The sequence below is a fragment of the Hemiscyllium ocellatum genome, chromosome 47 (assembly GCF_020745735.1).
Source record: "Hemiscyllium ocellatum isolate sHemOce1 chromosome 47, sHemOce1.pat.X.cur, whole genome shotgun sequence".
Taxonomy (NCBI): domain Eukaryota; kingdom Metazoa; phylum Chordata; class Chondrichthyes; order Orectolobiformes; family Hemiscylliidae; genus Hemiscyllium; species Hemiscyllium ocellatum.
The window spans coordinates 20959368-20981895 of record NC_083447.1 but is presented as its reverse complement, the minus strand read 5'-3'; the positions used below and the strand labels follow the sequence as shown (position 1 = coordinate 20981895).

Genomic DNA, 22528 nt, shown 5'->3' with positions numbered 1-22528 from the left:
CAATATTGCTTTCTGGTTCATTCTAAGCACCTAATCCACTTTCCAATATGCTGTTTCTACTCATCAGATCTGTGCTGCATTGCATTTTTGTTTTGTGCACCGCAAATGATTCATCCTGAAGTACAGTCCCCAGCAGGTGATGGTCCTTTGTTACTTTGATCAACTGACCATTCTTTATGTTAAGTGCCAATCATGGGCTTATTAGGCTGCAACAATAGATTTTTAATCCCTTCAATATTAAACGATGATCAAATTGAGGTCTTCGAATTGATTGAAGGATTTCGTTGACATTGTTACCTCTAGTAGAGAACTCTGGAGCAATGCAGCCTAACTTTGAAAAACATAGTTCTATTTTTAGGGCTAAGGAAGGAATTATTTTCCCTCAGAAGTCTGTCGAGGTTGGCGATTAGTTCAAACTGAGTTTGATGGTTATTTTAATCAGGTAAGAATATTAATAGGGAACCAGGTAGATATAAAATGGCAGAACCAGTTTACAGGACTGAATGTGGGTGACTACTGTTGCTGCCCAGCCCAAGCCTGACACCTTCTGCAGTCAGTTTTGAATCTCCAACTTTCCTGAACCGTTCACTTTAAATCATTTGCTTCAGAAGGTCATTGTATTTGAGTACAAGAAGAGAGATTATAACTGTGGTGCTCTCTGTACCTCTCAAGTGGATATAAGAGATCCTGTAGTTTGACTTGTTCAAGTCTGGGAGCTATTTTCTCTAATTGGGTAACGAGCAACCTTTATTTAAAGATGGGATGTTTAGGACTGAAGTGGATTGCTTCATTCACCAAGTAAATTTTAAAATCGTAGCTCCAAAAAGAATGCAGATGTTGGATCATTTGAAGCTTTGAAGACTGAGATTGATGTACTTATTAGGTCAGGAGATTGAGGGATATAAGAGTAACAACATAACCAGGCTTCAGATAGAAATAATCAATGAAGTCACTTCACCTGATCAAGGAGCAGTGCTCTTAAAGCTTGTAATTTCAAATAAACGTGTGTGACTTTAACCTGGTGTTATGAGACTTCTAGTCTTGCCCATCCCATCCAACCCTGGCACATCACATCACGATTTAACTGAATAGTGGAATGGGCCTGACAGACTATATTTACAAGCAAGGATATGAAATTTGTAAAAGACTCTTGTCTACATATAGCAAAGGTATTGAATGAGCACTCTATCATGACGTTATTATAGTCATTGGAGAAATTGAGATTAATGTGTAAAATAAAAAAAAGGGATTCCGCATAGTATATTGAGATGGATAGAAAATTAGTTAGTAAGCAGGAAACAACAGGAATAAATGGGTCTTTTTCTGAATGTCAGGCAGTGACTGGTGGAATACCATACAGATCTTTACTAAGACCCCAGCTATTAACAATATGTTAACGATGTGAGGGAACTAAATGTAATATTTCAAAATTTGTCAAAGCTGTCCACAGCTAAGTGGAAGGGTGAGCTCTGTATGGAGGAGGCAAAAATGTACCAGTATGATTTGGACAGACTGGGCAAATGCATGTCAGATGCAGTACAGTGCTGGTAAATGTGAGGTCATCCACTTTAGTAGCAAAAATAGGAAGACGTTATTATTTGGCTGTAAACTGAGCAAACTGTAAACTGTGTCCTTGTACACCAGCTGCTAAAACTGCTGCAATCAGTAGTGAAGGCAAACTGAATGTTGGCTTTCATAACAGGAGGATTCAAGCACAGGAACAATTGTGCAGGGCATTGGTGAGGCCACACTTGGACTATTGTGCAGTTTTGGTCTCTTTACCTGACGAAAGTTGCTTTTGTTATAGGAGTGCAGTGACTTTTTCAAATTGATCACTGGGATGATAGGACTAACTTGAGAAACTGGATTGATCAGGATTGTGTTCAGAGTTTAGAAGAATGATGGAGAAAGCTATATTTACTGAAACCTATAAAATTCGAAGAGACTATAACTAGCTAGTTTAGATGCAGGAAGGATGTTCCCAATGGTGGGGGGAGTGCAGAACCAGGAGTCAAGCTTTTTAGGACTGAGGTGAGAAATGTCTTCACCCAGCCTGTGGAATTCACTAGTACAGGAGATCAACACATTTTTCAATAAGGGGGTAGCTCTTGTGGCTTAAGGGCTCATCCTTGATCATAACGAATGGTGGAAGAGGCTCAAGGAGTCAAATACGGCACTCCTGCTCCCATCTTCTATGTTTCAATGTTACTGGAGATTCACTAGAACATTGTTATGATGAACGATTTCGGCTTCTGTATCTTAGCCTGAGTTTTCCTCACTCCTAGATGACTTCCTAGATGACTTCCTACAGGCCGTGTGCTACCTTCAATACTTTACCAGAATGTGTTGGTGGTAGAATACAGATAAAGTTCTGCCCATTTCTCATTTGCAGTAATCTGCCAAGGTCTCCATTCCACCTTAAGATTTTATCCTTAAGGTAACAGCATTCCAAAGTGCACTTGAATTCCTTTGTTGAGTAGGCTTTATGATATAAGTCCTTTATCATCTCACCTTTTGTTGTAACTCCATTAATCTTTCAGAACAAAACGCCTCTGCTGATCCTGGACCTCAACTCTGATATCTTTCTCTTCTGGTCTCCCTTTTTGTTTTAACCTATTGTTGTGGGATCTTGTCACCACACAATCCAGAAAATAAAATCCAGAGTTTTTTTTCTTTTTAACTCTAGTTCCCTGGTTTTCTTTTGGCTTTTCCACTACAATGGGCATCACTCCCACCTGTGATCCAGCTACATTGTTTCCAAGAATAAACTGGATTCCTGGGATAGCCAATTTCTCCATCACTATCACATCCCCAGACTTGATTGGGCTTCCCATCCTTATCTTAACACAGGGGAACAACACTCCTCTCCATCTATTCCACAGATTACCACTCTCTTGGGCAATATTTCAGGAGTGTAAATATTTTCATGTCTTACTATTAGGGACAGACTGGCTCCCATATCTCAATATTTTAATGTCTTTACCTAACCCTCCATTCTACCTGAGTAAATTTTACCCACACAGGTGAAGTCTTTGAAAAGATCAGATGCTATCTTACTATCCTGCCCATGACTAGGCTGTTCACTCTCCTGCAGCTCCTTGACTTCTTGGGATTTCCTTCCCTACCTTAACTAATCCCACTGGTTTAGCATCTTCTACCAATTCCTTTTTCCCTGTGCCTTTCTTAAACTACCAGAAGGGCTTATGCCCGAAATGTCGATTCTCCTGTTCCTTGGATGCTGCCCGATCTGTGCATTTCCAGTAACACATTTTCAGCTCTGATCTCCAGCATCTGCAGTCCTCACTTTCTCCTTGTGACCTTATAGAGGTTTACAAAATCATGAGGGGCATGGATAGAATTAATAGATAAAATATTTTCCCTGGGGTCGGGGAGTCCAGCACTAGAGAGCATAGGTTTAGGGTGAGAGGAGAAAGATATAGAAGAGACCTAAGGGGCAACTTTTTCACGCAGAGGGTGGTACGTGTATGGAATGAGCTGCCAGAGGAAGTGGTGGAAGCTAGTATAATTGCAACATTTAAAAGACGTTTGGATGGGTAAATGAATAGGAAGGGTTTGGAGGGATATGGGAGGGGTGCTGACAGGTGGGACTAGATTGGTTTGAGATACCCAGTCGACATGAATGGGTTGGACCAAAGGGTCTGTTTCTGTGCTGTGCATCTTTATGACTATGCACCAATTTATATTCATCCACCATTTCTGCAGTTCTTCTCACTGTTTTAACTTTCTGTTCCTCAACATTTCTGATCATTTCGGGAAGTGAATTTTTAAACTCCAGCAGAATAATATCTCTAAGAGCCTCATTCTATCCTTAATGCTCTTATCTATCTACCAAGTTGCTCTGTTTAATTCTTTCAAACTCGATATAAGTTTGAGCTGGTTCCTTTCTTACATTTCTGAATCATTAGCTATATGCTTCTGTTACCAATTCATAGGCACTCAAAAAAAAAGCCTTTTTAAATTCTCCTGACGCCACCTCTGACAGCACTGCAAACACCTCACTAGTCCTGCCTACCAATTTGGTCTGAATTAACATAACCCACACAATTTGAGATCTTGGAGAAGATTTGTAGCTCAGGTTGTCAATTTGCTCACTGAGTTGGTGGGTTTGTTTTCAGACATTTTGTCACCATGCTAGGTAACATCATCAGTCAGCCTCCGGTAAGGAGTTTGTGTTCTTACCCACTTGCTAATTGTGTGTCTTGGTTTGTTTTGGTGGGTGATATCATTTCCGGTTCTGTTTCTGGAATGAATCGCAAAAAAAACTAGCGTCCAAGCTCAACAGATAATAGGAAAAGCAAATAGACTCATGGTCTTATTTCAAAAGAGTAGAACAATGCAGACATCTGGCTAAAATTATAAAAGGCACTAGTCAACCCACTGGAATACTGTGAGCAGCTTTAGTCTCCTTATCTGAAGAAAGATATATTCGCATGGAAGGCAGTCCAGAGAAGATTTCACCAGGTTGATTCCAGGTATTGAAGGGTTTTCTTCTGAGGAGATGTTGTGTACACGAGGCTTGTACTAATTGAAGTTTACAACAATGAAAGGAAATCTTAATGAAATGTAAAGGACTTGATAGGTTGATTTGGAAGAGTTGTTTTGTGGGAGAGTCCAGGACTGTAATGTTAACCATTTTAGACAGAGATCAGGTTTTTCTCTGAGGAAATGAATCTGGAATTATTTTACCACTGACAACAGTCAAGGCTAAGTGATTAACAATATTCAAGGTTGGATAGATTTTGAATTTGTAAAGGATATAAAGGGTTATTGGGGATAAGGCAGGAAAGGAGTTGAGGATGACCATTTCTATTAACAAAGCAGACTCAATCTACTGAATGACCTAAATCTACTCCTATATCTGTGGACTTCACTGGCCATAAAGCAGTGAGGTGGAATCCTGAAATTTTGTTTTTTTTTAAAATAGTATGGAAACAGGCCATTTGACCCAACAAATCCACACCGACCCTCTGAAGAGTTAGTTGCTGTATAATGCAAATCTGTATTTCTTCCTCTAAAATCTGAAAAGCTCTCCCCTTTTTACCATTGTGGCAATCTTCTATCATTTCCTACAATCTGTTGATATTAAGAATGAGCACAAATATTAGAGGCATTTTTGTACTTAAGAATATAAGAAATAAGTACATGAGCAGGTCGTTTGACATCTCAACCTTGCTCTCTCATTCAGTAAGATCATGGCTAATCTGTGATGTTCTATCTACTTTGCAGGTAATTAATAACGAGGTTGGAACTATCCAAACCTACTCCACAAGTTTAAGGAAACCATTGATTACTAGTTTGTGGTTGAACTTCAACTCCAATCCCAGTAGGGCAAATGAGAAAAGCTCAGAATTTTCAATCTGATGCTCAGTGACATGCACAGTGTTATTTGCACAATTTCTGTGTTATTGTGAGAGGAACAGGGTTATAGTAGTGGAGGATTTCAACTTTACTAACATCAACTGGGATGGCCTGAGTATGAAAAAATAAGACAATGGAATTTTTAATCCAAGAGAGCTTTTTCAGCCATATTTAAATAGTTCTTCTAGAGATGGGCAATGCTGGACCTAAACCTCAGGGATGAAGCTGGTCAAGTGCTTGAGGTGTTAGTAGGTGAACATTTTGGGGATAGTAACCATAACTGTAAGTTTCAAAGTTTTTATGGAAAGGGATAAGGATAGTGCAGAAGTTAATTGTCTAAATTGGGGAAGGTGAGTTTCAAAATCATTAGACAGCATCTAGCAAATGTAGCCTGGGAGTAGTTACTTGCAGGTAAGTCTACGTTTGGAAAATGGAAGTCTTTTAAAAGTAGTAAAAGTGTGGCACTGGAAAAGCACAGCAAGTTAGGCACCATCTAAGGAGCAGGAGAATTGATATTTTGAGCAGAAGCCCTTCAGGAATGTTGTGGGGGGCGGGGGGGGGGGGGGGAAGGTAGCTGGGATGGGGGATGATGGTGTTGGGTCAGAGTGGAAGGTAGAACGGCTTGGTGGGAAGGAAGATGGACAGGCAGGACAGTTCAAGAGGGCACTGCCAAGTTAGATCTAGGATGAGGTGGGGAGAGAGGAGATGAGGAAACTGGTGAAATCAACATTGATGCCGTATGCTTGGAGGATACCAAGGCAGAATAGAAACATTCTTCCTCCAGGCATTGGGTGGCTTGGATTTGGCAGTGGAGGAGGCCCAGGACTTGCATCTTTGGCAGAGTGGGAGGTGGAGTTGAAGTGGTCAGCCACAGGGCAGTGGGTTGTTTGGTGCATGTGTCCTAGAGATGTTCCTTGAAACGTTCCACAGGTTGGCGTCCTATCTCTCCAATGTAGAGGAGATCACATCAAGAACAATGGACACAGGACATGAGGTGTTAGGATGGGCAGGAAAATCTCTGCCGGATGTAGAAGGATCCTTTTGCGGCCTTGGAGGAGGTGAGGAGGGAGATGTGGGCACTGGTTTTACACCCCATGCGGCAGTGAGTTGGTGGAGGGCATGGATCTATGGAGGGAGTTGAAGAGGGAATGGTCTCTGCGGAATGCTGATAGGAGTTGGGAGGGAAATATATCACTGGTGATGGGGTCTGATTATTCTCTACCATTTCCGCCATCTACAATGCGCTGTATCCAGAGATTAGTGGAATGGAAGGTGAGGACCAGGATGCTTCTATCCTTATTGCAGTTGAAGGGGTGGGGTTCAAGGGCGGAGGTGCGGGAAGTGGAGGAGATGCACGGGAGGGCATTGTTGACCATGTGGGAGGGGAAATTGCAGTCCTTGAAATATGAGTCCATCTGGGATGTCCTGGAGTGCAATCGCTCCTCCTGGGTAAAATCGTGAGAGTTCAGGACCAGCATGTTCCTCTAAGAGTGAAGGGCAAGGGCAGCAAGTCCAGGCAACTAGAGTTTGAAGAAGAAAAAGGACAAAGCATATGTTAAGTACAGAGTGCTAAAAACAGGGGAGGCCCTTCAGAATTAAAGTATGTGGGAGGTGCTTATAAAAGAAATTAAGAGGCCAGAGAGAGTCAGTGAAGTATCTTTGATAGATAGGAATAAGAAGAACCCCAAGGCATTTAATAATTATATTAAAAGCAAGAGGATTGCCAGGCAAAAAGTGCGACTGACTAGAGACCAAATGGGTAATGTATGTGGAGCAACAGGTGGCTGATATATTTATCATCTCTACTCATAGGGGAGAAAGACATTGTAACTGGAGATTACAGATGTGAAGACTAGGTTCTAGAACATGTTAAGATTAATAAAGAGGAGCTTTTGGATGTTTTAGCAGGCATACAGGTCCATAAATCCCACGCCTTATTGCGATGTATCCTGGGCTGCAATGGGAGTCAAGGAAGGAGATTGCTGTCACCCTGGCAGAGATATTTTAATACTTTGACCACAAGCAAAGTTCCAGATGACTGGAGCATAGTTAATGAGGCTCCTTTGTTTAAGAAAGTTTGCAGGGATATGACAGGTAATTGTAGACCAGTTAGTCTGACGTTAGTAGTAGGGAAATTATTGGAAAAAGTTCTGAGGGACAGAATTAACATTTGGAAAGAGAAGAATTCATGAGGGATAGTGAAAAAAGATTTGTTGGAGGGAGATCTGTCTGACTAATTTCACTGAGCTTTTTTGAAAAGGTGACTAAATGTATTGATGAGGGTAGTGTAATTAGTGTGGTTTACATCAACTTCAGTAAGGCCTTAATGTAGAGATTTGTTTTTGTGATTGCAAGACAGTGACCAGTAGTGTACCACTGAGTTTAGTGCTGGTATTCTTGCTTTTTGTAATGTAAATGAACAACTTAGATGTGAATTAGAAGGAATAATTTGCAGGTTTACAGATGACACAAAAATTAGTGATGTTGATAGTGGGGAGGACCGTCTCAGGCTAATGTCTGATATTGATCAGCTAGTAAATTAGGCACAGCAACAGCAGATGGAATTCAATCCTAATAATTGTGAGGTGTTGCCTTTTTGGAGGTATAACAAGGGAATGATATTCACAATGAATGGTAGATCCCTAGGGAGTACTGAGGAACAAAGGGATCTTAGTATACAAGTTCATAGATCTTTGAAGGTGTCAGCATAGGTAGACACGTATGCTTGCCTTCATTGGCTAGGGCGAAGAATGTAGGAAGAAGGATATCTTGTTACAACTGTTTAAAACTTTTGGTTAGGCCACAGGTGGAATATTGTACATAGTTCTGGTCACCACAGTATTGGAATGATGTGATTGCACTGAAGAAGGTGCAGAGGAGATTTACTATAATATTGTCTGGGATGAAAAGTCTCAGTTGTGAAGTGAGACTGGATAGGCTGGATTTGTTTTCCCTGGAACAGAGGCTGAGGAGGATCTGACTGAGGTATACAAAATTGAGCAGCAAAGACAATGTAAAATGTTTTCTTGTGGCTGATTGTGTAAGACCAGAGGGCATAAGTTGAAGGTGAGAAGTTAAGTTGTTTAGAGAGATCTAAGGAAAGGTTATGATTTGGAGATGCCGGTGTTGGACTGGGGTGTACAAAGTTTAAAAATCACACAACACCAGGTTATAGTCCAACAGGTTTAAGTGGAAGCACGCTAGCTTTCTGAGCAACGCTCCTTCATCAGGTGATTGTGGAGGGCTCGATTGTAACACAGAATTTATAGCAAAAATTTGCAGTGTGATGTAACTGAAATTATACGTCTGTTAAGCCTTTCATCTGTTAGAATACAGTGATAGTTTCAGTTCTTTCATGTGTAAATCACAAAACCCTTCTTTTTAAAGTTGCATTCTCGGGTTAGCTGCTAACAATGGTGATAGCTAGACAATATGTTGAAGGTGTTAGCCTCCTGTGTTCTCTCTCTATGACCTGATGTTTAGATTGATTCTAATCTAATAAGTGAGATAATAGTGTTTTACATAAATTCCTGCAGTTTTTGAGCTCAGAGTTCTACATGAATGTATGCAGTTTTGGAGCAATGTGCAATGTAACTGTGCATTACAAATTCACCACACAAAACATATGTGTGCATGTGGGTCTTTGTCTGTCTGTGTCTGTCTGTCTGTGGGGTGGGGGTTGTGAGTGTGAGAAAGTGAGTGTAGTGGGTGTAGAGTGTCTTAGGTCTGCGAGGGGGTGCATATGTGAGCGTGGGAGTGTGTGTGTCTGTAAGGGCATGTGTGGGTGTCTGTGTGCACGTCTGTGTGTACCTGTGTCCGTGTGTATGTAGGAATATCTGTGTATGTGTGTAGTGCAATGGTGGTCACCTGTAATGTGACATGAACCAAGGTCCTGGTTGAGGCCCTCCCTATGGGTACCAAAGTTAGCTATCAGCCTTTGCTCAACCACTTTCCTCTGCTGCCTGTGCTATCAGCCTCTGCTCGGCCACTTTCCGACAGGCAGCAGAAGAAAGTGGCCGAGCAGAGTCTGATAGCTAAGTTTGGTGCCCGTAGGGAGGGCCTCAACCGGGACCTTGGGTTCATGTCACATTACAGGTGATCACCATTGCACTACACACACAGAGATATTCCTACACACACTCACATACACACGGACACAGGTACACACAGACACCCACACACACCCTTATAGACACATACATTCCCACGCTCACACATGCAGCCCCTCGCAGACTTAAGACACTCTGCACCCACCACACACACACACACACACTTTCTCACACTCACAACCCCCACCTCACAGACAGACACACACAGACAGACAAAGACCCACATGCACACATATATTTTGTGTGGTGAATTTGTATTGCACAGTTACATTGCATGTTGCTCAAAAACTGCATACATTCATGTAGAACTCTAAGCTCAAAAACTGCAGGAATTTATGTAAAACACTTATCTCACTTATTAGATTAGAATCAATCTAAATATCAGGTCATAGAGAGAGAACACAGGGGGCTAACACCTTCAACATATTGTCTAGCTATCACCATTGTTAGCAGCTAACCCAAGAATGCAACTTTAAAAAGAAGGGTTTTGTGATTTACACATGAAAGAATACAGTGATAGTTTCACTTCTAACAGATGAAAGGCTTAACAGACAATCAATTTTTCAATGTAAAATTTCAGTTACATCACACTGCAAATTTTTGCTATAAATTCTGTGTTACGATCGAGCCCTCCACAATCACCTGATGAAGAAGCGTCGCTCGGAAAGCTAGTGTGCTTCCAATTACACCTGTTGGATTATAATCTGGTGTTGTGTGATTTTTAACTAAGGAAAGGTTGTTCACCCATATTGTGTTAGAAATATGGAACGTGCTGTCCCAGAGGATGGCTAAGGCAGGTACTCTTGTAACATTCAGGACACATCTGGATGTGTACTTAAAATGCAAGAGCATAGTCTGTGGACCAAGTGCAGGTAAATGGAATTAATGTAATTTTATGTTTGTTGGTCAGCATTGATACGGTGGGCCATAGGGCATGTTAGCGAGTTTTGAGAAGATTTGTAGCTCAGGTTGAGGTTCTGGATGTAGGATTGCTCGCTGAGCTGGAAGGCCTGTCTCTATGACTCAATGATTTCTATTTTATAGTGTCTGTTATTGTACAGAGTCTAAATTAATTCACTGTTCTTGCAGCAGGAAAGTAATCCTTGCACAGGGATAGGACTTTCAACATATTTTCAATTCCTTGCCAGGTATGCTCCTCTTACAAAACTTGAGCCAAAGGGCTGATCAAGTAACAACATGAGATTTGTTTTCAAAATGAAGTAATGTGTTTTAAATAGGATATTTAAACTTAGACAGTGGCTTCATGATTAATCAGTACAAAGATTCCTTGCACAGTCTTTGTAAAAGCAGAGTTTGCTCAGGAATTGACGCTGGAATGACTACCAGGACCCCACCTTAGCAACTTAACCTGTTTCTCCACCTTGAAACCAACTCTTTATTTAATAGTTCAACTCAGGAATTAAAGGAATTGTGCAATCATGTGGCTTTAAATCAGTTTATTCTAGCAACAGGTAGTGACAAAAGCTACCAATCTTCCAATTTTATCTGGAGGTATTTCACCCTCTCTGCTTAATTTAAATCTTTACAATGATTTTGTAAGTACAGTCGGTGCTGCTATAACGCGTTTCTTCAACGTGAATTTGCTTTAACACAATTGAAGAATTTAGATTGTTACTTGTGGAAAGTGAACTTTCCTTACCTGTATTGGCTATAATGCAATTCCGGCCCCATTAGTTTAAATGGCGCTGCTATTGCATGATTTTCTTTTAACGCAAAATCGCATGAGAACAGTACTATTACATTATATCAGAACTGACTGATGCAAGTTAATGCAAGGGTTGGTTTCTGACTAATACTAGTGTAGCAGGCATTGCTAGTATTAATGCCAAATTCCAAACATCTGCTCAAGGCAATGACTTGAGAACCAAAAGCAGCAGTCAGATCTTCCCTATATTCACTGTACAATTAAGCATTATTTCCCGAGTCCACTTCATTCCTTTTTCTTCAAAAAAAGCTTTATTGGATGTAAGTATCACTGGCTAGGCTATCCCCGATTGCCACTGAGAAGATGATGAGCAATTTTCCAAACCACTGCTATCTATGTGACATAGGGACACCCAAAGTGCTGATAGGAGGGTAATTTTCTCAGATTTTGACCCTGCAATACATTTCCAACTCAGGATGGACAGTGTCTTGGAAGGGATCTTGTTTGTATCTGTCATTCTTGTCCTAAGTGATAAGATGATGATGATACACAGTACAGGTAATGTTGAGGGAGGCTTGATGAGTTGCTACAGTGGGTCTTGTACTCACTGCTGCCATTGTGGTAGATTGTGTGAATAACTAAATTGGTGGATGATGAGCTAATCAAATAGGCTGTTTTGAATTAAATAATGTTGAGTGTTTTTGGAGCTGTACTCGTCCAAGCAAGTGGGGACTATTGAATCACCCTTCTGACATGTGCTTTGTAAATGGTGAAGAGGCTGAGGAATCAGCACGTGATGTACGTTTGCTCACTGAGCTGGAAGGATCATTTTCAGACGTTTCGTCACCATACTCTGCAACATCATCAGTGAGCCTCCAGGGGAAGCACTGATGGCATGGCCCACTTTCTATTTATTTGTTTAGGCTTCCTTGAGTTGGTGATGTCATTTCATGTTCTTTTTCTCAGGTGGTGGTAAATGGGATCAATGTGTTTGTTGGTAGAGTGCCAAGCTTCTAGGAAAACTCATGCGTGTCTCTGGCTTATCCTAGGATGAATGTGTTGTCCCAGTCAAAGTGGTGTCCTTCACATTTGTATGTAAGGATACTAGCGAAAGTGGGTTGTGTCTTTCCGTGGCTAATTGATGTTCATGTATCCTGGTGGCTAGTTTTTGTCCAATGTAGTGTTTGTTACTGTACAAATGACATTAGTTTTGCTTGTTATCTGTATAGGGTCCTTCAAGTTCGTTAGCTGCTGTTTTAGTGTGTTGGTGGGTTTGTGGGCGACCATGATGCCAAGAGGTCTGAGTAGTTACTTCTGAGATGTCTTTAATGTAGGGGAGAGTGGCTAGGGTTTCTGGATGTGTTTTGTCTGCTTGTTGGGGTGTGGTGCTGATAATTTGGCAGACTCTGTTTATTGGGTACCCGTTCTTTTTTAATAAACTGTATAGGTGAGTTTCCTCTGCTCTGTATAGTTCCCCTGTGCTGCAGTGTGTGATGGCTCATTGAAATAATGTTCTAATGCAGCTTCATTTGTGGGTGTTCAGTATTTGGTCAGTATGTGTTGTTTTCCTGTTGACGCTCGTTTGAAGTTCCCCATTGGCTGTTTGCTCTGCTATGACACCTAGGAATGGCAGTTTGTTGTTTTTTGACAGGCAAAAGTAGACATTGGACAACTTCAAACTGGTGCTGGAAGGCTAGTGATGGGAGATAAGGAAATAGCTGGAGAACTTAATAAGTACTTTGCATCAGTCTTCACAGTGGAAGGCATGAGTAATATCCCAACAATTAAAGGGAGTCAGGGGGCTGAGTTGAGTATGGTTGCCATTATAAAAGAGAGAGTGCTAGAAAAGCTAAAAGGTCTTCAAATTGACAAATCTCCTGGCCCCGATCGGCTACATCCTAGAGTTCTGAGGGAGGTGGCTGAGGAAATAGCGGAGGTGTTGGTTGAGATCTTTCAAAAGTCACTGGAGTCAGGGAAAGTCCCGGATGATTGGAAGACCGCTGTTGTAACCCCATTGTTCAAGAAAGGATCAAGACAAAAGATGGAAAATTATAGGCCAATTAGCCTAACCTCGGTTGTTGGTAAAATTCTAGAATCCATCGTTAAGGATGAGGTTTCTAAATTCTTGGAAGAGCAGGGTCGGATTAGAACAAGTCAACATGGATTAAAGTAAGGGGAGGTCGTGCCTGACAAACCTGTTAGAATTCTTTGAAGAGGTGACAAGTAGGGTTGACCAGGGAAACTCAGTGGATGTGGTCTATCTAGACTTCCAAAAGGCCTTTGATAAGGTGCCACACGGGAGGCTGCTGAGTAAGTTGAGGGCCCATGGTGTTCGAGGTGAGCTACTGGCATTGATTGAGGATTGGTTGTCTGACAGAAGGCAGAGAGTTGGGATAAGAGATTCTTTTTCGGAATGGCAGTTGGTGACAAGTGGTGTCCCGCAGGATTCAGTGTTGGGGCCGCAGCTGTTCATGTTATATATTAATGATCTGGATGAAGGGACTGGGGGCATTCTAGCGAAGTTTGCCGATGATACGAAGATAGATGAACAGGCAGGTAGTACTGAGGAAGTGGGGAGGCTGCAAAAGGATCTAGATAGTTTGGGAGAGTGGTCCAGGAAATGGCTGAAGTTCAATGTGAGCAAATGCGACATCTTGCACTTTGGAAAAAAGAATACAAGCATGGACTACTTTCTAAACGGTGAGAAAATTCATAAAGCCAAAGTACAAAGGGATCTGGGAGTGCTAGTCAAGGATTTTCTAAAGGTAAACATGCAGGTTGAATCCGTGATTAAGAAAACGAATGCAACGTTGTCATTTATCTCAAGAGGGTTGGAATATAAAAGCAGCGATGTGCTACTGAGACTTTATAAAGCTCTGCTTTGGCCCCATTTGGAGTACTGTGTCCAGTTTTGGGCCCCACACCTCAGGAGGGACCTGGAGCGTGTCCAGCGGCGATTCTCACGGATGATCCCTGGAATGGTTGGTCTAACATACGAGTAACGGCTGAGGATCCTGGACTTGTACTCATTGAAATTTAGAAGGTTAAGGGGAGATCTAATAGAAACTTACAAAATAATACATGGCTTGGAAAGGGTGGACGCTAAGAAATTGTTTCCGTTAGGCGAGGAGACTAGGACCCGTGGGCACAGCCTTAGAATTAGAGGGGGTCAATTCAGAACAGAAATGCAGAGACATTTCTTCAGCCAGAGAGTGGTGGGTGGGCCTGTGCAATTCATTGCCGCGGAGTGCAGTGGAGGCCGGGACACCAAATGTCTTCAAGGTTAGATTGATAAATTCTTGATGTCACAAGGAATTAAGGGCTACGGGGAGAATGCGGGTAAGTGGAGTTGAAATGCTCATCAGCCATGATTAAATGGCGGAGTGGACTCGATGGGCCAAATGGCCTTGCTTCCACTCCTGTGTTTTATGGTCTTATGGTTTTCCTCCTCTTTGCTGAATGTTATGCCAGTAAAGGTATTATTGCTGTTCTTGAAGTTTCCTCTAATTTGTTTCATTTAGTGATGACAAAGGTGTCATCAACGCAGCGGGACCCAAAGTTTGGGTTGGATGGTTGGCAGAGTGGGTTTTACAAAATTTACAACATTTATAAAATACCTTGCAAGAACTGTAACAAACACGCAGAAAACAAACAGGCAGAAAACTAGCCACCAGAATACATGAACATCAATTAATGATAAAAAGACATAGCCCACTCTCACTAGTATCCTCTCATACAGATGAGGAAGGACACCACTTCGACTGGGACAACACATCCATTCTAGGACAAGCCAAACAGAGACATGCACAAGAATTCCTAGAAGCATGGAACTCTATCAACAAACACATTGACTTGGATCCCATTTATCACCCCCTGAGGAAAAAGTACAGGAAATGACATTACCAACCCAAGGAAACCTAAACGCATAAACAGACAGCAGGCCATGCCACCAGTGTGTCGTCCGGAGGCTCACTGACGATGTTACATAGTATGGTGACAAAACGTCTGAAAACGAACCTTCTGGGTCAGCGAGCAAACCTACATCCAGAACCTCTACCTGAGCCACAAATCTTCTCAAAGCCTCGCTAATCAGGAGATGAATTATTCGTTTCAGGGTTACAAGCCTCTGCTCTTGTAGCCACAATATTTATATGGATAGGGAGTACGGTTGTCACTGATGGTAAATCTCCTAGGCTGTTGATATTGGGAATTCTGGAAATAGTAATGCAATTGAACATCCAGTCACTATAGTTAGATTCCGTTGTTGGAGGTAGTCATCGCCCCTTGGCATTCAGTTACATGACCACCACTATCAACATCTTAGGGTTAGTACTGACCAGAAGTTCAACTAGTCTCATCATATATACCATAGCTAAGAATTTTGCAACAAGTAACTCACCACCTGACTCCTCAAAGTCTATACACCCTCTACAAGTCAGAGATCAGGAATGTGATGGTATATTCCCCTTTTGTCTGGACAAGTGCAGCTCCAATGACTTTCGAGAAGCTTGATTACCACCACATTACAAACAGACACTCCCTCTACCACCAATGTTCAGTAGGTACCAACTAATAGATGCACTTCAGAAATTCACGGACGATCATTAGACCAACACTATCTAGAAGAACAAAGGAAGCAGATATACCATCACTTACATGCTCCCCTCCAAATTACACCTCATCCTGACTTGGAAATATATCACCATTCCTTTCAATAGCACGTCTACTACAGTGACTTGCTCAAGAAGGCAATTCACCAACACCTTCTCAAGGGCAGCCTGGAATGGGCAATTAAAAAAAAGGGCAAGTTGGCATGGGCTAAATGGACCCAATAGTTGAAATATTACCACAAGAGGAATGATAAGTTGAATTCTTTAGGGGTTCATGTAACTGACCTCCGAGCACGGAGTCGAAAGGTTGGAGGGTAAAAAGCAGAAAATACCACCACATTTTCCATGGATCAGATTATATCCGAATCGAATGGAAACTACTGAAACCATTCTTTCAACCAATCATCGATCCCAAAGGGCGGGACTACGAGGTCGAGGAAAACTATTAGTTTGATCGGTTGCCCATCACCACCATCCAATCATCAGATCAGAATAGGGTCTCTTTACAGTTGACGTGAGTTAGTGGGCGGGATGTCGATGAGGTGTACGGGTAACTGGGTATCACGCCTGTCAATCAGCCTTCTATCTTCCAGTGGGCCGCGACGGTTTGAATTTGAAGGAGTGCGCGCGTCGAGTTGGCGGTTGGAGCGGCCGTTAGCGGCTGGTATTTAAATCTCAGGCCACGAGTGCGCACGGGAGGTGGTGATTAAGCCTGTCAATAAACAAGCCGTTCACTCCCATCTTACTCTTAAAGTGAGAGTTTTTAGAAGCGGTCCGTGTGTGTGTGTGTGTACTTCTTTAAAAAAAGTTGTTTTTTTTTGTGCGGTGGAAACTTTTTTTCTCATTGGGGACGACTCTGTCTTCCTGGGACTCGAGATCGAATGGCGGCAGCCGCTACGGGGAGCGGTAGCATCACCAGCCGCATTAAGAACCTACTCCGCTCACCGCCTGCCATCAACCTCCGGAGATCCCGAGCGACGGCCAAGGCGGGCACTGAGCGGGTAAGGGGCTGGTAGTGTGCGGGGTATTTGGGGTGGGAGGGAGAGGGAAAGCTGTGTCTCAGGGCTTGGAGTGAAGAGGAAGATATTTGAGCGGGATGGGGAAGAAACTGCCCGGGGGGGTAAATGTCCGGCAAGTGAGGTTGGGAGACAACCTTGGGGGGAGAGCAGGAAGAGTGAGGTGGAATAGTATTGGGGTGTAGTTTGGTTGATTGTGGGGAGGCGTGTTACGGAGACGGAGAAAGAAGGGTGGAGGCAGTATCCGTAGTTTGGATATATGAGGTGAGGCATTGGTTGGTGGGATGGTATCCCTGTTCCCAGGGCTAAGGTGGGACCAATGTCTAATCGAGAAGTGGTGACGACGTGGGCAAGTGTTTGGAGGAAGGAGGAGTTAGACTGCAGGACGGGCTGGGGGCGGGGGCGAAGTAACTGATGGCGATTGCTGCGGGGCATCGGCAGGGGATCGTCTTGAGAAGTGAGGGGGCTGTTTTTCAGGGGGAAGGTGGTAGTGCCCAGGAGTTAGTGGCAGGTGGCAATATCTGGTTGGGGGAGTAATGGAAGGGATGAGGGGTTGTGGAGAGTGGTGCCCATGTCTTGGGGGTGCAATAATTTAGGGTACGCCAGTCAGTCTCTACAGTGAGAAATTGGGCTTGAATGATGTACACTGGGGTGAGGAAGGTTGTGAGTAGGTGTGATGGTCCAGGTTGAGGTGAGCATTGGACTCTTGGTGGTTGTGGCTGAAGAAAGGCCGGTCTTGTTGGGGAAATTGTGGTGCTTGTAAAATGGCCATGGGGGGGGGGTGCAGTTGGCAATATCTGGGGTCTGATGGATGTTGGTCTGTCTAGTTGATGGGGCTTAGAATGGCCAAAGGGAGTCTGGGAACAGATCGATCTGGTATCGAAGGTGAGCTTTTGGTGACCACTTTCTAAGCTGAAAAATGTGTTGCTGGAAAAGCACGACAGGTCAGGCAGCATCAAAGGAGCAGGAGAATCAACGTTTCGGGCATAAGCACCATGTCAAGAGGAGTCATGTGCCAAATATGTTTGTTTTCAGAAATGAACCAAAGTTAGAGGAAAAAGCCTAGCAATATACTTTCATTTGTAGGTTATTAAGGATTTTAGTTTTTTATCAGAACTCATGAAGTCTGTTCTTGAAATGACTTGGAGGTGCCAGTGTTGGACTGGGGTGTACAAAGTTAGAAATCACACATCACCAGGTTATATTCAAACACGTTTATTTGTAAGCATTACCTTTTGGAGCGCTGCTCCTTCATCAGATGGATAAGAACCTGATGAAGAAGCAGCGGTCTGAAAGCTATTGCTTCCAAATAAACCTGTTGGACCAAAACCTGGTGGTTTGTGATTTTTAACTTTTTTGTTCTTAAAATTTTCATCTGGCATTTCTGTCCATATGTCTGGCTAGATGACTTCCATCTTTGTTTGTGGTGTTTTTGTAGATTTCTCTACAAATCCTTGATTGTAGGATAACATTGTCCAACCAGTATTCAAAGGTTACTTTCAAAACTATGGGCATCATTGGCAAGTTTACATAAACAAGATGTTCATGTATAGTGTAGTAGCATAAAGTGTGATACCACCAATTTGGACAGACTTTCCAGGTATCTCCAGCTGAACTATTTGTCTTTTTGAATTGAAAACTCCTTGTAGCTTCTGCCAACTTTAGTGTTAATGAGCACCATTTTAGAAATGACTGTGATCTTTGAAGCTGATATCATCCCACAAGATTACTGAATTTAAAGAGCAACATCTAATGTTCAAAATGTTGCTGTCTAAATTTGGCAGCCTTCAGTGATGTTATTGGTTTGCAGTGAAATGTCACATGCTAACCCAATATGAACATGTTGTGGTTCTGTTCGCCGAGCTGGGAGTTTGTGTTGCAAACGTTTCGTCCCCTTTCTAGGTGACATCCTCAGTGCTTGGGAGTCTCCTGTGAAGTGTTTCTGTGGTGTTTCCTCCGGCATTTATAGAACAGAACCACAACAACGAGCACCCGAGCTACAAATCTTCTCCCAAACTTTGACCAATGTGAACATGCTAACCAGTCCAGTTGCTTCCCATTTAGACAGTGTGCAGTATTGTTTTATTTTTTTCCGTTGATTCTGCTGGCTGGTAGTCTGGTAAAGAGGACACACATTTTAAGATAAAATCAGACTTCTTTGTCAATTACGCAGGTTTTCAGTGATCTATAGTAGACAGGTTGAAAAGGAGTTGGAATTTGATTCAACTCTGACTTTTAACTAGGAAATATAATTTTCAATATTTTCAACTATCTGAGAAGAGCAAGGGAGGATGAATTATTGTCAACTTTCAAAGATTTGGCGCAGGTACAAGACAATAAGTTGAATGGCTACTTTCTGTTGGATTCATGTATAACAGGAATATGAAGTAATTTTTGAACTATGTCACCAGAAAGCTGTGGATGTTGAATATAGACAGATCTTTTTGATTTCTTAGAATTGAGCAATATGGGAAGCAGACAGGAAAGTGGAGCTGATGCCAAAGATTAGCCATGATTATACTGAATAACAGAGTTAATATGAAAGGTCTCCCCATCTATTCTTATTTCTTTTATTTGATTTACACATATTTAGATGCTTTAACACCTCTTTTGTTGTAACTGGGGAAGTTCAACAGTTTTTAAATATTTATTTCTGGACACAGTGATTTAATGAAGCAACAAGTCCTGAAAGGCCATACACAAATCCAACTCCATTACATGATCTGACCTTTGGTGAAATACATCAAAGTTATTCATGTTTAACAAATGATGATTCCTTTTCTCGCTGTTACCCTCCTACCTTTTGTGGTTTATCTTTCCATAAAAACATTGCTTTTTCTTCACCAACTGTTTACTTATGTTGCAGGTTAGCATGTGACCACTTCATTGCAAACCAATAGCGTCACTGAAGGCTGCAAAATAGCTAATGCGTATTGAAGGCGTACTGAGAATAGAGGGATTACACTAAAAGAGCAGAAGCTGTGTGTCTGGAAAATTACACATCAGTTGAACTTGTTCAGAATATGGTTGCAAATACTTGTCATAAAATTTGCTGGTTCGACCCATCTCACTTGTGAAATAAAGGCTGCTTAATGGATTCATTGGTCATGTAGTGAGAGTATGCTGGGCAGTAATTGTAATTAACTTTGGATTCCAAAACTCTGATAGAAAGATCACCAGCCCATTCTGAATAGAAGCTTATGTCACAACCCTGATGGGAGGAGTCCACTGGTAATCAAGTTCCAATACTTCATGGGTAATCCTAAAATTTATAAGTGAATCAAATTTAATTTACCTGATTTTTGACTGCTATCTAGGACAAGCTGTCATGTTTCATCAATAAACCAAAAGCTAACTTATAAGCAAATGCCCTTTACCAAATGGCAAAATAGATTATTGACTCTGACTCTACTCTGCCATTCAGTGAGGATGTAAGTGATCTGATGATCTTCAACTCCACTTACCTGTTTTTTTTCTCCCTAGAACCTTTGATTCCCTTAGTAATTAAAATTTATCTTGGGCTTGACTAAATAAAAATGATGCAATCTCAATAGCCCTCTGTGATAAAGAATTCCACAGATCCACAACCTAGAGAGATTTCGCCCTCCATCTGTCCTAAATGACCAGTACCTTGTATAGCTTTAGCAAAGCTCCTTCATTTTACACTCCACTCACGTTGAAATAAATGCCAAGATTTAAGTTGCCTTCACCATTACCTGCTGAAATGGATTCTAGCATTTTGTGATTTGTGGAGGATCCCCATGTTCTTTAGCTTTCAGCAATCTTTCTCCATTTAAATTCTATTCAGTTTCTCTTTGTCTTTCAGATTGTGTAACTTCATTAAATGCCATTGCCAGTTTGTTGTCCAATTGCGTAATCTGACTACATCCCTCTGCAGATATTGTTATCCACAACACTTGCATTCCTACTTATCTTTGTCATCCACAAAGATGGCAATCATAAGATGAGAAGTCACATAAGTTAGAAGGTCAGATTTCACCTGATGAAGAGGTAGCGCTCTGAAAGCTTGTGATTTCAAATAAACCTGTTGGACTATAACCTGGTGTTATGTGACTTCTGACCTTGTCCACCTCAGTCCAACACTTCCACATCCTGCTTATCGTACACTAACTTTCTACATCTGACTATGTGGACTCTACTAAGTACCCTAATGTGTGACATCTTATCAAATACTTTCTGACAATCCAAATATATTATATTCACTGGTTCCCCTTTATCTTCCTCTTACATGTTCAAAGAAATCTAGTAAATTTGTCAGGCATGTTTTCCCCTTCACAAAGTCATGATAATTCTGCTTGATCATATACATTTATAAACAGCTCACTTCCTTTTTTTTCTGATGAAGGGCTTTTGCCCGAAACGTCGATTTCGCTGCTCGTTGGATGCTGCCTGAACTGCTGTGCTCTTCCAGCACCACTGATCCAGAATCTGGTTTCCAGCATCTGCAGTCATTGTTTTTACCAAACAGGTTTCCATGGATTCCACCTAACCTGCACATCCCTAGACATTACAGGCAATTTAGCATGATCAATCCACCTAACATGCACATCTTTGGACTATTGGAGAAAACTGGAGTGCCCATAGGAAGCCCACACAGACATGGGGAGAACATGCACACAGGCAGTTGCCCGAGGCTTGGGTCCTTGGCACTGAGGCAGCAGTGCTAACCATTGTGCCATCTTTCTTTCAATCTGATGCCATCCTTAACATCCCTGGTTAACTGTGATTTGCTTAACTCCTTCATAGAATATTCTTTCTCAGTGGAAAATGTATTTGCTTTGAACTATGATCTAATGTCTGCCATTGTTCCTCAATTGTCTTAGTTGCTAAGCACTTTCCCCAGTCCACTCCAGTCAGCACTGTTATCATTGTTTTGCAATTACTCTTATTTAAGCTTAGCACAGTTGTTTCCAACCCTAAGTGCCTCTGCCTTCATGTTATAGTTGCTGTTTCCCAGGGATAGTCATGGAGGTGTACAGCAAGTAAACAAACCTTTCGGTCCAACACATCCATGCTGACCAGATATCCTAAATTAATCTAGCCCCATTTACCAGCATTTGGCCCATATCCCTCTAAACCCTTACTATTCATATACCTGTCCAGATGCCTTTTAAATGTTGTAATTGGACCAGCCTCCTCCACTTCCTCTGGCAGCTCATTCCATACATGGGCCAACCTCTGCATGAAAATGCTCCCCCTTAGGTCCCTTTTAAACCTTTCCCCTCTTACCCTAAACCAATGCCCCCTAGCTCTGGACTCCCCCACCCCAGGGAAAAGACCTTGTCTATTTACTCTATCCATGCCTCTCATGACCTTATAAACCTCTATAAGGTCACCTCATAGTCTCCAACGCCCTTGGAAAAACAACCCCAGCCTATTCAGCTTCTGCCTACAGCTCAAACCTTCCAAGCATGGCAATATCCTTGAAGATATTTTCTGAACCCTTTCAACATATTGGGAAAAATTGAACAGCAACTACCTTCTACATTTAGCTTCAGGCACTTACCAAGCTGAGGCATGGAGTCAGTGGCCAGGAGGTCAAGTGTACCTCAGCGCCAGGGACTCTAGTTTGCTTCCACTCCCAGGTGACTCTCTGTGGCGTTTGCACATTCTCTCCTTGTCTGCATGCATTTACTGCAAATCTTTACTCTGACTTAATTCATGAAATCTGGTTGGATCCACAACATATTGTTCAAGGAAACTGACCCCGATACATTTTCTCATGGC

General features: G+C 42.1%; 2 protein-coding genes across 3 annotated transcripts in view; both read left to right on the top strand.

Moving 5' to 3' along the window:
* The window catches only part of LOC132836765 (uncharacterized), a 179964-nt gene that overhangs the window by 140511 nt on the left and 16925 nt on the right, over positions 1-22528 (top strand). The gene's annotated exons all lie outside the window — the stretch shown is intronic.
* Positions 16438-22528, top strand: part of LOC132836766 (mitogen-activated protein kinase-binding protein 1-like) — a 172255-nt gene continuing 166164 nt past the window's right edge. For both annotated transcript variants that reach the window (XM_060856219.1, XM_060856218.1), the window contains exon 1: positions 16438-16765. In XM_060856219.1, the coding sequence (XP_060712202.1) occupies positions 16646-16765 (120 nt within the window). In that variant the 5' untranslated portion in view covers positions 16438-16645. The remainder of the gene's footprint in view (positions 16766-22528) is intronic.